Source organism: Neolamprologus brichardi, chromosome 7 (assembly GCF_056152115.1).
Source record: "Neolamprologus brichardi isolate AB-2024 chromosome 7, ASM5615211v1, whole genome shotgun sequence".
NCBI lineage: Eukaryota > Metazoa > Chordata > Actinopteri > Cichliformes > Cichlidae > Neolamprologus > Neolamprologus brichardi.
The window spans coordinates 28936106-28951767 of record NC_142110.1 but is presented as its reverse complement, the minus strand read 5'-3'; the positions used below and the strand labels follow the sequence as shown (position 1 = coordinate 28951767).

The 15662-nt window shown below is 43.3% G+C and overlaps 1 protein-coding gene across 3 annotated transcripts in view; it reads right to left on the bottom strand.

Annotated features, from left to right (window-relative positions):
- myo5b (myosin VB) overlaps nt 1-15662 on the bottom strand; it is a 45944-nt gene that overhangs the window by 10730 nt on the left and 19552 nt on the right. For all 3 annotated transcript variants that reach the window (XM_087843427.1, XM_087843429.1, XM_087843428.1), the window contains exons 6-28: nt 15251-15394; nt 15087-15168; nt 14675-14782; nt 13349-13458; nt 13007-13272; nt 12840-12921; nt 12614-12754; nt 10157-10279; nt 9349-9432; nt 8943-9077; nt 8772-8869; nt 7613-7699; nt 7219-7330; nt 6332-6543; nt 5901-6057; nt 5134-5373; nt 3921-4157; nt 3485-3578; nt 2479-2609; nt 1584-1703; nt 1118-1252; nt 944-1009; nt 570-827 (exon numbers count right to left, since the gene is read on the bottom strand). In XM_087843427.1, coding sequence (XP_087699553.1) covers nt 570-827; nt 944-1009; nt 1118-1252; nt 1584-1703; nt 2479-2609; nt 3485-3578; nt 3921-4157; nt 5134-5373; nt 5901-6057; nt 6332-6543; nt 7219-7330; nt 7613-7699; nt 8772-8869; nt 8943-9077; nt 9349-9432; nt 10157-10279; nt 12614-12754; nt 12840-12921; nt 13007-13272; nt 13349-13458; nt 14675-14782; nt 15087-15168; nt 15251-15394 — 3222 coding nt within the window. The remainder of the gene's footprint in view (nt 1-569; nt 828-943; nt 1010-1117; nt 1253-1583; nt 1704-2478; nt 2610-3484; nt 3579-3920; nt 4158-5133; nt 5374-5900; nt 6058-6331; nt 6544-7218; nt 7331-7612; nt 7700-8771; nt 8870-8942; nt 9078-9348; nt 9433-10156; nt 10280-12613; nt 12755-12839; nt 12922-13006; nt 13273-13348; nt 13459-14674; nt 14783-15086; nt 15169-15250; nt 15395-15662) is intronic.

Below are 15662 nucleotides of genomic sequence, written 5' to 3'. Positions count from 1 at the left end.
ATACTCATGTCTGTATGTGGAAGTAGGTCGAACAGTGGAAGTGAGTACACCACTGTGCAATATGAGTTAAATATCAAATTATTCAATATTGCATCACTTTGCAGTGACCTCATTGCTTTTGAATAAGGAGGAAATAAGCAGATTTCCACCTCTGTGAAGCTGAAAATCCTCCTCTATTACTACCTAAGGACAAACCACAAGGTTTGTCTTTGTTGTAATAGTAATAATAAAAATAATGATAGTTTCCTTCTGTCACAAAAATCGTATTCTTTGATAAGAGATGAACGTGTCTTGAGAGCTGTAATCACAAACAGAAACACCACAGAAAGAAATTGTCTTGGCTGCTTTTTAAAATGCTTAAACTGACCTCACAGCCAAAGCTTATCTCACTTTTCTAGACATGCAGACACGCTGCCAACACAAAGCTGAGCTTCTACACTGATAATAATGTGTTTTACCAGAGAGAACACGTGACGCTTTGGTCCATCTATAGTGTGTGGAGTAGCATGATGAATAACAAATACAAATCTGGCCTCCTCATAAGGATTAGAACTTTGTTAATGTGATACCGTTGTGTTCAGGCTCAGGATATTCTCGTTCTTCTCCTGCAGCTGGGCCGCGCTCACAATCTGCGTCCTGAGGATGAGGACTTCCTCCTTGCGAGCATCCAACTCCTCATTGGCTGATTTAAGCTGGCTCAGCAGCAGGTTGTAGCTGTCCTGTAGCTCATTGGATGAGCTGTTCTGTGAGGCTCGCTCAGCGACCGTCTTCCTCAGCTCATTCAAGTCGTTCTTCAGTTTCTTGTTCTCCGATTCCAGCTCTTGCCTCTGCAGAGACACAAAGTTCACCGTTTAAGTTTTAGATGTTGATTTGTTACACACTAGCTTCATCTGAAAGGACAGAGAAGAAGTCCTGATGCCATGAAATGGTTTCAGTTTTGTACCTTGAGATTATTGTAGGCCAGATCGGCCGTCTCCTGCTCAGAAGTGGAGAGCCTTGACTCAGAGCCCTAAAATGAAGGAAGCACAAAGAAAAATATCAGAACCCGATTCATTTCCAGCAGATAAAAACTCACAGGAAGCAGCTGAGCCCCTCTGATAAATCCTTGCTCAGTCACCTTTCGCTTGGCCAGCTCCTCCATCTTCTCCACTGTGAGCTGCAGTTTCTTCCTCTCCTGCTCCAGCTCTCGGACTCTCTTCTGCAGCTTCATGAATAGACTAATATCCATAGCGGCCTTGTCTATCCCCATCTCCTGCAGACCAGCATGATTTAACACACATCTCTGAACACCGAATCATCCAATTGTATTCTTCATGAAGTGATTCAGATTTAAAACCAATGTTTTTCTTTCGTTCAGATCACAACAGCTTAAATGAATAACTGGATATCCTGCAGCAACACATTTGAACAAACTTGCATGCACTTCTGGAGAATCTATAATCACACTTCACCCACATCATTACTGATTTAAATCCTGTTAGTTAAACATCACTGTGTTGAACACCCTCTATTTTTCCATCTCTGGCTCTTTACTTGTGTGATCTGATGCCTGCTCTGTGCAGATAAAGTACAAACTGACTCACGTCCACCAGCTGAATGGAGTCCTCGGTGTCTCCAATCTCTGAGGTGGAGACAGACGGGTAATTAGAGTCCGACTCCAGGCTGCTCTGATTGGACGTGTTCCTCCTGTGGCCAGGCTGGAACTGTAGGATGACAGGAGGAAGAAAGTCACTACAGATGTACTAAAGTCGCTGATATAAAAGGGGAAAATATAGACTGAAGGTCTAGGAAGAAAAACTAAAATAAACCATAAACTTTTAGAAAACCTCAGAAGTTCTCAGATATAAAAATTCTGAGAACATCTGAGTTCAGATGCTGTGACGATTGTGTCGTAGAGCTGTAGGTTTTTAAGTCTGTTTCAACTCTAACCTTTCCCGATGCCTTCATCATTCTGGTACTAACAGTTTTCTTACTGATAAGATCAGACTGCAAAGAACACCTTGATTAGTTTATCCACTACATCTGTGCAGGGATCAACCTTACAGTGTTATCATTGCAATTTAACACTTTTACTTAACAAAATATTTTTTCTTTTCATAATGGTGTTATTAGAGTGTTCTCATGAAGCCTTTAGGTCCCAGGATATTTTTCTGAATGAAACAAAAACTGAATATGATCAGTTAGATCTCCACAGATGTGAGCACCGAACTGAACAACATCCAGCTCTCTGCTTCAAACACACTCGGAAGAACTGTGAAATATCAGCCTGTTTGTTTGTTTGTTTGTTTTTGTTTTTTAAAACATCGGGTCAGAAAGAGGGCAAAAGATTTGCAGGAAAGAAAAATATATTTTTACTTCTCCTAATTCAGAATGACTAAAGGACTGCACCATGACCTGGAGTTCATTGTTGCCCTCCAAATATAAATGTCAGTGTGTGAGTGTGTTTGTGATGACGTCTCTCTGAGGTCAGGAGGTCACCTTGTTGAGCGACATCTCCTCCTTCAGGTTGTCATATCTCTGCTCCAGCCTGGAGAACTCTTTGAGGAGGTTCTGGTAGCGCTCCCTCTCCTTATCCAGCTCCGACTGCAGAGACACACTGCTCACTTCCTCTGAAACACACACACATATATCAATGAACGGCAGCTTTCAGTAAGTAAAGCTGTAAACTCTTCACAGCCTGCTTCACTTCAAAAGAAGCTGAAAAAAGTTCCCAAACATGAAGGTGCTAAATTCACATCAATGATAAAGCTCTGAACTGTAACTGAATGTTCTAATTGTGCTTGCTTTAAGTTCAATAAATGCTCCATAAGAAGATACACTTAAACACTTTCCATTTAAAACCAGGAAGGAAAAGTCCATCACAAGGACACGCTGAGCTGTAGAGCTTCCTGTGGTTTTAGCAGTAATCGCTCCACTTGGATAAAAACAAACAAAACTAAATAACTAAGTAAATAAATTTGATGCGTCTCCAGTCTGGTTTGTTTTTCCTGCACTGCTCGCTGCCACCAGGAGATGAGGGCATTTTTGAGGCTCAAAATGTGGTTTTAGTCTCAGGGTTACAGTTAAGTTTAGGCTAACCATAACCTGGGTTAGGCATTCATTTTTGATGGTTAGGGAAATAATTTTTGTCAATTAGATGTCCTCACTAAGACTTACAAGGCAAGTTGTGTGTGTGTGTGTGTGTGTTATAGTCATCGGTGCTTTAGTCTCTGAAACTTTTCGATTTTATTCTGCTTCCAGTCGGACTTTCTGACTGAATTCACCTTCGTTCCTACTTCCTGTTTCCATTGGCCACTGAGAAGCAAGCCTGCAGGAAGGCATCAATAAATCATTGTTCTCAGCTTAAAGACAGTCACAGAGGAAAAGTGACTCACTCGAGCTGACTCGTGTTTCCTGTTGCAGACAGAGAGACTCTTGTGTGAGTGTGTCGCTTGCACGTATGCTCGCACACATCTTAATCCAGGTGTGTTTCCAGGTAATTTACCTTCTGTGCTCTTTGAGTGCTGCAGGATGCGTCGGTTCATTTCCTCCTTCTCGCTCTTCAGCAGGGAGTTTTCTCTCTCCAGCTCATCCACCCTCTGAACCACACACACACACACACACACACACACAGAGTGATTAAAACACACACGTCGCTGTGTGCCAGTTTTACAGCAGTAACACTGAATCAGTTTAAACACCTCTGATGAGTCAAAGCTGGAACAGCGAGCACATTAAAATCCCACCGAGGAAACTTTTCTGCAGTGAATACTTTTACTTTTAATACTTGAAGTAATATTTTCTGATCATATTCATATAATTTGACTTTCACTGCAGTACTTGATGTGAGTATTTGTACTGTGTAGTATGAGCACTTTTACTGCAGCAAAGCCTCTGAATAGCCTGACAGGACGTGTGCTGTGTCTGTCTCCCTCGCCCACCTGTGTGAGGTCCATCTTCTCGTTGATATGCTCCTCCTCCATCTTGTTCCTCTGGGCATGCGCCTCCTCCAGCTCCTTCCTCAAGTGCTCCAGCTCCTCCTCCAGCGACCTCACCTGGCCTCCGTCCTCCTGCTGACTGCGCAGCAGCTCCAGCTGCTTCTGCAGCTTGTTCACTTCTGAGCCCAGCGAGGTGTTTACCGTCTGTAGCTGCTCGTTCTGAGTGCGGAGCTCTTTGGACTGAAGCAGGTGAGCAGGTGAAGCAGCAGTGAGGTTATCATGTACATCACAGCCTTTGTTACAAAGTAATTTGCACTGGTCCAATACTTCATCATAACTCATATTTATTGAGTCAACGACTTAGACCTGGATCGTTATATCCTATTCATCAACATGTTTGCTGCACACAGGAGCTCACACGTGATGATTATTAAAGGATTATAGTAGAAAAATAAATTGTATTTAACAGACTTTTCTCCTGTGTGCTGATTTTAGATTAAATTATTTAATAAGCTCTTTACCCAAAATAACTCCAAAATAACTTCACTGGAATCATGTGAATCTGCTTCTGCTCATTTTTTTTTTACATAGTTTTAAAACATGATTCAGAGCATCTGACATCAGTCCGCATGACTGTTCACAGATAAAAAATAAATAAAGTAAAAAGCATTTTAAAGCAGTATCACTGCACAGGAGAGGACATGAGTGAAAACATTATGTTTGAGTTGTTTGGAGAAACGCTGTCTGTGTGTAGTCACATAAACATAACGTCACAGATCGACTCTGATCTATAGGTTTAATTAAACAGGTGCAGTTTGTGAACTTGCACTTACACTTGTTTGTCACTAGGGGGAGATGTGGTGTACTCTGATGTACTGTCCACTGAAGACACTTAACAGATCTTAGAGGAAGCTGGTGTTGGGTGGGACAGTTCAAAGTCTTATAAAAACCCACTTTTGTATCATCAATACACATTTCTGTTTATCTACCATCTCTTCACTCCGACGACCTAAACTAAAATGACCTTTATTCACCCCATGTTCACATTATTACAGAAGCAGCGTGGACACCAACTCCTGAAGCTGCTGCTCAGCTAAACCTTTAGAAGACTGAATAGTATCAAATAGGACGACCTCCATTTAAATACAACTCAACATGTTTTATTGTGTGTAATTAACAGACTAGCTTCAGAATAAAAACACGCTTGGTGGCGTACCTGGTCGTCCATTTTCCTCTGCAGCTGAACGATCTTGTTCTCCATGCCCGTGTTGAGCTTCTTCAGGTGCTCGGCAGAGCGAGCTTCGATCTTCAGCTGCTTCAGCTGCCGTTTGGCGTGCATGCGTCTGAAGGCGCACTGGATGGTGATGGCGGCGTTGCGGGCTCGTCTAAACTGCTTCCTCTGCATCCAGCCGCGTACATTCTTCTGGATGATCATCGCCTTGTGATGCAGCAGGAACTGTAGAAGTAGATGTAGAGGTGGTCATGGTTGGAGGACTAACAGCACGCACAGACACACAAATCCATTCAATCAGAGCGTCCGCCTGACCACATTCCTCCTTTAACTTTGTTTCCAGTTTAACGAGACATCAAAAACTGAGCCGAGTCTTTCCAAAGAATCGGCTTTAAGACTCGAAGTTCATACAGAGTAAAGAACGGGACAGAAAGTCCAACGATTACATAACAAACACATAAATTTATGAACACATGTCCCAGCTCCATTCAGGGGTTTCCTGTAAAGAGGAACTTCTCTTTCATCCACAGCTGCTTCATGAGGCACTTAAAAGCTGCATGTTTAACACTTAACACTCATGTTTGTAAGAGCAGATATTCATATTTCTGAAAACTTCAGTAAAGTTAGATTCAGTGTTTAATGAAGCTGTTTTAATTTTATGCAGATTTCTGTCTCTATGCTTGTTTATTTGCTTATTTTTTTAACACTGCAGTTTTGTCGCTGCTAACACTGAGCAGTGATGGCGGCTGTACCTCTTGGTAAATCCTGCGGGTGAACATCCCTTTGGCGTACGCCTGGATGGTGACCACTGCGCGTCTCACTCTCAGAAACTCGCGTCTCTCTCTCACCATGCGGTACTGCTTCTGACAGATGATGGCCGCTCGTGTCTGACGCAGGAACTCAGCGTACCTGCAGGACGGACATTCATTAACATCACTACCTGATTCGCTGCAATGTGAGCTTAAACATGGCGGCGTTGAAGTTTCAATTTCTGATTGGCTGACACAAAGAACTTGAAAATAAAGCAGCATGGATTAATTTGATCTTTACACAGTAAATTAAAACAGTTTAATTCCTGGAGTTCTGGATGATCATTAATTATATCGGCTGATTGACGTTTAGCTCATTTTCTAGCCTCTTCACTGAATCACTCACAGAGTTCCTGGTGTGGGTAAAGGCTCACCTGCGGGCCATGTATCCTCGGCCGTATCTCTGCAGAGTGATGGCCATCTTGCGGATCTTGCGGTATCGGATCCTCTGCAACCAGCCTCGAACCGTCTTCTGGATCTTGATGCAGGCCGAGCGGAACCTGTCAGTCCGGAGCTTCTCCAAGTACGCAACCTGACCCGCTCGGAAGAAGATCTTTGTCTTTCCAAACTGGAACATGTCAGGCTCCTGAAAGACGGATTTAAACGAGGGTGAGGGCCGATTAAATCAGAATAATTACCAAATAAATAAATGTGTGAGACATGTGGAAGCATACACAAAAGAATCCCTCTACATGAAACGCAGACAGGTTTAATGAAATTTTCGTTAAAGTTGACCTTCTAAAAGTTTGGTGTGCAAAATGTGAATAAAAGCTTTACAAACAACAAATTATCAAGCGTTGAAACAAAGTTTGTGTTATATTTAAACATACAGGCTCATTTTTATTTACGTAGAAGTAATATGACTAATTTTATATCCAACTGTGTGTGTGTGTGTGTGTGTGTGTGTGTGTGTGTGTGTGTGTGTGTGTGTGTGTGTGTGTGTGTGTGTGTGTGTGTGTGTGTGTGTGTGTGTGTGTGTGTGTGTGTGTGTGTGTGTGTGTGTGTGTGTGAGAGAGAGACAGGCTGCTAGAAATAAAGTGCCTAAAGACAAAAATTTAATTTTAAATGTAAATTTGTGTGGACACAACACTGGTTCATCCCTCAAGTCAGGGGCTGGTTTATGTTGGAATCATTCATAGGTCAGAGTTAAGAGTTGAATGGTCAGGTGCGAGGTCCGGACTGAGAATGAAAAGACCTTTGTATTGTTTTGCACATCACTGAGCTTTAATGAAAGCTGTGTTTATGCTGCTGTGTTTCCCACCTTGATCAGCGTCTCCAGCAGGTTTTTACACACCAGCTTCTTGTCTGCTGTCGTCATGTCTGATTTCTTCATCAGGACTCGATACCTGTTGAAGAAATCTGGGTACGTCCACCTGGAGAAGCGACACACAACACATGCGGGCATCAGTTCTGTGAACTGTGATTTCACTTCACGTTGTGTTGGTTGAACTGTCAAAAACAAGAGTTCTGTTTCTCGTTCACATGACTGGTTATTAGATTTCAGATCATTATGGCGGCACAGACTTCTCCTCAGGCCTCGAGGAAATGGAGCAGACAGACAAGCAGAGAGCTGCTGGATTTTCCTACCGCTCTGACCATGAAACTTAAACCAGGTGAGGGGTCACATGATTGAATGACAGCTGAGCTGGACTCACCTGGACGGATACCCGGCCGCGCTGATCCGGATCGTCTCCAGGACTCCACAGGCTCTGAGTTGCTGCACCGCTCGCCGCGAGTCAAACCTGCAAAACAAGAAACGCGTCAACCCCCCCAAAACAGAATGATTTAAAGTCCCACAGCCCAAACTCTTCCTCTCACCTCATCCTCTTCATTGGGACGACAGCAGAGTCAGCTCACAGCAGACTGAGTGAGTTGGTCAGCTGAGAGCCGAGTAGCAGTCAGACATGTGACTGAGGCGCTTTATTTAATTTACCCGCTCTGACACAGAGCAGTTTGTGCTGAGCAGCATCAGCAGACAAACACGATGACAGCTCCCAGCGAACACTCAAAGAATCATCTCATCAATCATCAAATCCACAAAAACTGAACTGAAAACGTTCACAGAAATGTGATTGTTTTCAGAAAAAAAATACTAACACGGCTGTTTGTAGTCGGTCTGAATCCTAAAAATGAATCCTGTCATTACTCAAATATAAACCAACATCGACACAGTGCACAGAAGAACCTATTTTAAGATTAAGTGGAGAGGATTAACAGACTGCTACTACTACTTCTTCATCATCTACTATTACTACTACTTCTAGTAACAATAATAATAACCTTTTGATGTAAACTATGCAGCATTACGTTTGCGAATTAATTTGAACTGATGGACATCTTTTCAGTAAATTTGCATGTTTATTGTGAGGCACATGTGTTGTTCCTGGTGTGTTTGTGACTTGTAGGAAAACACGCTTTAGGGGGAATCCCTTTGGTGTAAAAATTCTGCGGCGCTGCTCGCTGTGACGGCCGTTAGTGAAACATTTATTTTTGAAGTGAGCTGTTGTGGAAGAATGCGGCTCGCTGCGTTTGGAGAGACAGGAGTGGTTTGGCTACTGGTTTGGTTCAGGCTGTTTTTTTTTTGTTTTTTTTGCTTGAATAAATAAGAATTTAGTTGGAAGTGGATCCTGTTTGAGCAGGTCGATGTTCTCACGCCCATGCAGAACCTGTTCGTCATGACCTCTGTGATATCAGACCTGCTCGTCCTGTAGGGCTGCGCCACAATGAACTCGTCAGCATTTTGAACTGACTCGGCGTGTACAACCTCGGATCACTTCCTTTGATTCAAATAGAAAACGAGACGAGCTGACTCACGAGAAGGCCTCTTTGAAGTCGTTGGGTTTGATGCAGCGCACGTAGTGAGGAGTCGTAGCATTCAGGGTGTCCATGAGCAGATGCAGAGACGTCCGGAACTGAAAACACAGAAATGTGTGAGAACAGCAGCAGGAAGCACTACAATGCTCCTGAAAGTCCTGCAGAGCTCACCTGATGCCCCACCGTCTTCCTGTGCTCTTTGTTCGGAGCTTTGGGAACCGTCTTCAGCGCTCGGACGTTCACTCTGGCAGACTTTGCAGGGGTCACGTCGTCTTTGTCACTAAACAGGTCGGCGACGAGCTGAAACTGAGGGGAAGAAAAAAAAAGAAAAAGAAAAGGAGGTCAAAGAAATGTGACATGCATTAAGATTCAAGTTCACCAGTTCATCAGAAACAAGCAAATTGAATTCCTGCTACACCAACAAACCCAGATAAAGGTCAAATAAACCAGCAGGAAGGACAAAATGATTATTTGTCATCAGAAATTACAAAAATGTGCAAAATGTGCAGCTTAAACAGATGACGCGGAGCTGGAGTCTCTGATCTCACAGGAAGAAAGTCCTGGTTCTGGTTCGTACCTGGCTGGCCTTCAGGATGTTGATCTGCTCCTCGTAGACAGTGTCTCTGTTCTTTTCCAGGAAGCCATCACACTGATACTCCACCTGCAGAGAGGGCAAGCTGAGCGTCAACCATCAGATGAAGATGAGCAGCTGGACTCAAACTGTAAACTCCCATACAAACACATCTCCTTGCTTTTTATTTTTTCTACTGCACATCTAAATATTTCATAGTGATCATGATCAAGGCTTTATTTAGTCATTCTAAGCTTGACTGTAAGTGTGAAAGGAGACCTGCCCAGAGTGTATGCTGTCATGTATTTTAAAATACACCCTATTAGCCAAAAGGACCTTAATACGATTTCTCCAGGTCACCTTTTAAATCAGATAGTCTTGCCTTCATAATTCTAGATCTGTCCAAGTGATGTAAATATGAAACTTTTCAATGTTTTTATAATGTGATAAACAGCTGGACCACAGCCTGAGGAGACTGTTTAAGGAATCCACGTTCCTGTGAAGTGAAACCCTGAGGACATGAGAAGGAGTCTTTTTAATACCCTCTGCAGGGGGTGAACGTCCTCGGCTTTAATCTGTCAGTGGAGACAACTCTGCCTTCAGATGATCACTTTCATTCATTTCTGCCCCCAGACTCTGGAAACTTTAAAGCTGACCTATTCTGCTTATTTTCAGCTCTGTTTTTCACTCTCGCTGACATCCTGTGAAGTTCTGTAAAACCAGTAAAAAGATTGAGTTTCCTCTGAGAGTACAGTGTTTGGATACTCAAACTCTGAACCTCATCAAACAGCTGGTGGAGGAGTCCCTGGCTCACCTTATCAGCGAAGTGTATGATAATGAAGGAGATGTTGGACATGCGAGGTTTCTGGAAGTGAGCGCTGCTGGAGTGCTTATTGTAGAGCTTCTGGGCCCAGTTCTGATCCGTCCCCTTTGGCACCTGAAACACAAACAGATTACACAACAGCTCATGGAGGAGATCTATTCAGGCTACCTGAGCGCTGAATTACACATTTACTTCCTCCTCCAGTGCTGTCCCACATTATCATCATAACTTCAAAGACAGAGAGAGGATGAATAAATCATCAGCTCTGATCTGAGAGATTTACACCAGATAAACACACAGATCAGCACCAGAGAGGGAAATGCAAGAAAGTGCAGCACTCAGCAGAGTTTCCGACACTCAGTCTAAACACGGCAGCAGCTCGGGAAAACTGGAGCAGACATGAACCCCATTTCATCACAGCCCTAAGAGTCAGGGCATCGAGGATAATCAAAATCTAAATATTACAGGAAAGTTCTCCATCTTACATTTTCCACACAACCCATTAAAAAGGACAAAGTGTTTGCAAGTGCTCAAAAAATAAGGCAAGAATAAGATTACAAGCAGATGTCTCACATCTGTGGAAAAACGTTGTTTTTATGAGTGGTGAGCTCAAACTTTCAATCCAAACAAAGCATATTTGATACATGAAACGAAGTTTCATATTCCAGGACACGAAAATGAAGCCAGCATTGACGCCAAAAACCGCACATCCTCCAGTGTCCACTTGAGGCTCCAAAAGTGAACAGAAATCAACAGTTTTGATTGCTACAACTTATTTTTTAATAATAATAATAATAATAATAATAATAAATTGCATTTATATAGCTTTTTTTGAGACCCTCAAAGCGCTTTACAATTCCACTATTCATTCACTCTCACATTCACACACAGGCAAACCAGTTGTAGCCACAGCTGCCCTAGGGCAGACTAACAGAAGCGAGGCTGACATATCGCACCATCGGCCCCTCTGGTCATCACCAGTAGGCGGTAGGTGAAGTGTCTTGCCCAAGGACACAACAACCGAGACTGTCCAAGCCGGGGCTCGAACCGGCAACCTTCAGATTACAAGACGAACACCCAACTCTTGAGCCACGATTGCCCTTTGTCTCCTTCATAACAACTTTACAGGGAAATGGATGGGTGGAAATGGTTGGTTCATTTATAACTCACCTGTTTAAAAAGTTTGCATTATTAAACGTTGACTGTAGTCGTTAGCTGTCTGTTAAGTAGTCTCTGAACTGGACCTCTGGATTGTTTTTGTGCTGTTGGAGAGTTTTTGAAGAAGTTTTAACTCTTTATCGCTCTAGCACAAATGGTAACAGAGTTACGGTGACTTAAAGAGCCTTTATAAAATAGGCCAGCAACCAGGTGATGGTTTAAAAATAATTATCCGACCATTAATATGTAAGGAAGTCTGAAATTCAGTTCAGGTGAGCGTAACTCTAGGATTTTATTATTTACCTGCATTTGTGGATGCAACAACCAAGCTAGCAAGCTAGCTAGCATTAGCTTATAACTTAACATTCCCTTCTGGCTCCAAAAACTCGTTAATAGTGCCTTAATCCTCACGAGGTATCGAAACGGCATGTCTCACAAAAGTGCTTAGACTTTGTAAAATGCTGGATGGATAAACATTTTCTCAGCTTAATGAAGAAAATACTGAAATTCTTGTTTGTGCTCCGGAAAAGCATACAGCTCTAATACTGGACCCCTGATCTTGGTCCATTAGCCTCTTATGCCAAGTCTTTCATCAGGAATCCTCGGGGTAAATTTTGACTCTGGTTTTACTTCAGATGGTCACGTTTTATCACTGAGGACATATTGTAGTGGTAGTAGTACTAAGTAGTATTATGTCACAAGCAAAACTGGAAACTGTTATTCATGCTTTTGTTTCTTCAAGGTTGGATTACTTTAACTCATTATTCACCTGCTTAAACAAAGCATCACTGGAACATCTGCAGACTGTACAGAACACTGCTGCCAGACTTCTGACCAAACCACCAAAGTTTTGTCACGTCACACTGCTACTCGTCCAGCTCCATTGGCTCCTCATCCACTCCAAAGTACGCGTCAAGATCTTGGTTCTCACTTATAGGGCTCTGAATGGTCAAGCACCAGCATACATCAAATAACTTTTACACCTGTATGTCGGAGCAGGTCCCTAAGGTCATGTGACCAAAGCCTGCAGGTCGTACCATGTACAAGGCTGAAAACTGAAAGCGACAGAGCTCAAAAGCAGCACCTGGACTCTGGAAGGCTCTCCCCTTTAGTTTGAGTCTGCAGACTCTGTTGAGCTTGTTAAAAAGCAAAGCAAAAAACTCATCATCCTTTAGTAGAGTCAACACAGAAGTTTTGCATTCTTTTTGTGTTCTAGTTTTATTGGTTTTGGAGAAAAGAACTTTAATGTCAAAATCACAAAAATATAATGTGTGTGACGGTCAGTCTTACTTTACACTCCTCGTCCAGCAGGTCCAGGATGCCGAGCCGAGCCTCGATCAGGTCGATACACGGCTGGTTATCAGCAAAATCGATCAGAGTCCAGGGGATCTGCTCCTTCATGTACTCCTCCTGCTCCAGCTTGAACACATGCTGAGGACGTAGGAGGATAACGGTTTGAATCAGTGAAATCCTGAGAGGTGAGGCAATTTACATTAAAGTTCATCAGAAAACTCACAGAGTTGAACTGCTGCTGGAGTTTCTCGTTGGCATAGTTGATGCAGAACTGCTCAAAGCTGTTCACCTCAAACGTCTCAAACCTGATGAAAAACCACAGACACCTTCTTATCCAGGTCAACAAAACAAACAACAGCAGGTGAAGCAGGTGGTTAGACGGCTTCGTACCCGTAGATGTCAAGGACTCCGATGAAGGAGTGCTGCTTGGTGGACGTCTGCAGAGAAAGGTTAATGTGCTCTACGATCCAGTCGAACATGCGGGCGTAGATGTGCTTGGCAAGGGCGTCGCGGGCGTTGGTCGCCTGCTTGGTGGACATGGTCTTCACGTACGTCTCGGAGGTGGTGGCAAGCTTCCTGTGACAGAGCCAGTGCTCCATCTGCTGCAGCTCCACACCCAGCAGTTTGCAGAAGTGCTGCAGGTGGACGTCCTTTTTCTGAAACACGAACAGAGTCAAAGTCAGAGCGCCGATAAAAGTTGAGAAGAGACTAAAAGAAAGGCCGCAGATGTACCGCAATGTGGCAGGACTCCCCGTCTCGGTCCGAGCAGATCTCGACGTTCCCAAGATGAAGGATGGACGCGATGACTTTAAAGATGCTGTTCTGACTGCTCTCCTTTATACCTGTAGATCAAAAACATGACTGAAGTGTCTGTTTAAGCGAGTCACAGGAGGGCCAGCAGCACATGCTGAAAGCTCGACCATCAGCATCACACTACAACTGATCCAGAGTCTGAGTTCTTACTACGAGCATGGAGACGAAGAGCAGTTTTAAATTGAAAATCCTTTTACTTGTTTTTAATAGCAGAAAATTGTCTCATTGTCATGCATGCATCCCACATCTTAATGTTAATTAACTTTATTTATATTTTTATTCTGTTTTATTGTTTTGACTTTCAAGTTAAGGGCAGCACGGTGCTTAGCACTGTTGCCTCACAGCAAGAAGGTCCTGAGTTCAATTCAGCCACCAGGTCGGGGTCTTTCTGTGTGTTTGCATGTTCTCCCTGTGTTTGCGTGGGTTCTATCCAGGTACTCTGGCTTCCTCCCACAGTCCAAAGACATGCATTCAGTGGGGATAGGTTAATTGGAAACTATATTACCCATAGATGTGAATGCGGGAGTGAATGTGAGCGCGAATGATTGTGTCTGTGTTAGCCCGTCGACAGACTGGCGACCTGTGCAGGGTGTACCCCGCCTCAGGCCCTAAGACAGCTGGGATAGGCTCCAGCACCCCTGCAACCCTGAAAAAGGATGAACAGAAGCGAATGGATGGATGGACTTTCAAGTTTTTTCACTTTTGTGCTTTATTCACTGATGACTTTTTTGCCAATTGTGCTTTTTGTCCCACTTTTATTTTACTAGTTGTGAACAATTATAACTTAGCGTACACAGGATTATTTATTTTAACACTTTATTTCTTCTCTGGCTCCTTGTAAAATCCATAATCCAAATCCTTCTCCTCACACAGACCCTGAATGATGACTGAACTGAAGTCAAACAGACGTCCCAGCTGAAGCTTGAATATTCGCTGCCCCTTCAGACTTCAATTAAAGGAACATCCACACAGTAAGAGACAAGCTGCTGTGTAGAATCAAGTAACTGTGAAAAGTCAATGAGACTGAAACAGACAACAGGCTAACAGCAAATTAAAACGTGCTGTTTTCAAATGTTAAGGTGAGCCAATGAAGAGGCTACGAATGAGAGCGAGAGTGAAAGCACACTAACACCGGAAGAGTCTGGATAGTCCACCAGTGACCAGCGCTCATCTACAAACACATGCCTGAAGAAATGAAAGCTAAACCACCAAACATGGTGTTCGGGACAGACTCATGACTCTTACCCAGCAGCGTGAAGGCCTCTCTGGTCTTCTTAAAATCTTCGGCGTCATTCACGCCCTCGATGAAAATGTTTTCGCCTAGAGACGTGTACGTGAAATCCTCTGCACTGGCTGAGAGAGGAGAGAAAGAACTGATCATGTGACGAAAGTGAATATTTACAGGCAGAATAAATACTGACTGAACTTCCACAGCATTGAGCTGAATCCTGGTAACATGAAGAAGCAGGAAAAGACTTCAACCTTAACTCTAAATAAATTTTTTCGTTAAGAGATGAAAAATTATAATTTTTAGACCAATAATCCTCAAACGATTTGACCCTGAGGCCGACTTAAAGAAGCGCAACTTTAGACTAATACTTATCCCATTTAATAATAATCGTCCAACCAAAACACAGCTCCCAAACTTTTGACTCACTGAGGGAGAGGTCTTTGAACTCCGGTAAACTGGCAGAGGCGCAGAGCTGGTAGAAGATGTGATAATTCCTCTCGTCCTCAGCCTGAGAAAGAAACAACAAACTCTTTACACAGACGAACCAATCAGGTTCAACCAAACATCCTGAGCGAGTCTGTGAGACTGACCTGAAACACTACGCGGGACTTTTCCAGCAGGTAGGTGCGCATGTTGGCACCGATGATGTGGTAATGTCTGTTAAAACCGATCTGGATGTACTTTCCAAAGCGGCTGCTGTTGTCATTGCGAGTGGTTTTTGCATTTCCAATCGCCTGATGGAAAAAGAGACAATATCATCCATGTTCTTTAAAACTGTACAGCAGCTCCTCCTGCTGCATGGATGCAGTTTTATTTCATGTGAAACAAGTCGCTGTTCTCTCCTCCGCAGCCAACTCTGGACTGCCTACAGCACGCTCCATCGAAGTTTTTGAGGTACAAAGTAGATTTTTCTAGCTGAGATTTTGTCCTCGGCCTCAAAATTAACATCAAGATGAAAGATTGAACCACCAGAGAAGATTCTGTGGTGTACACCTGCTCAGT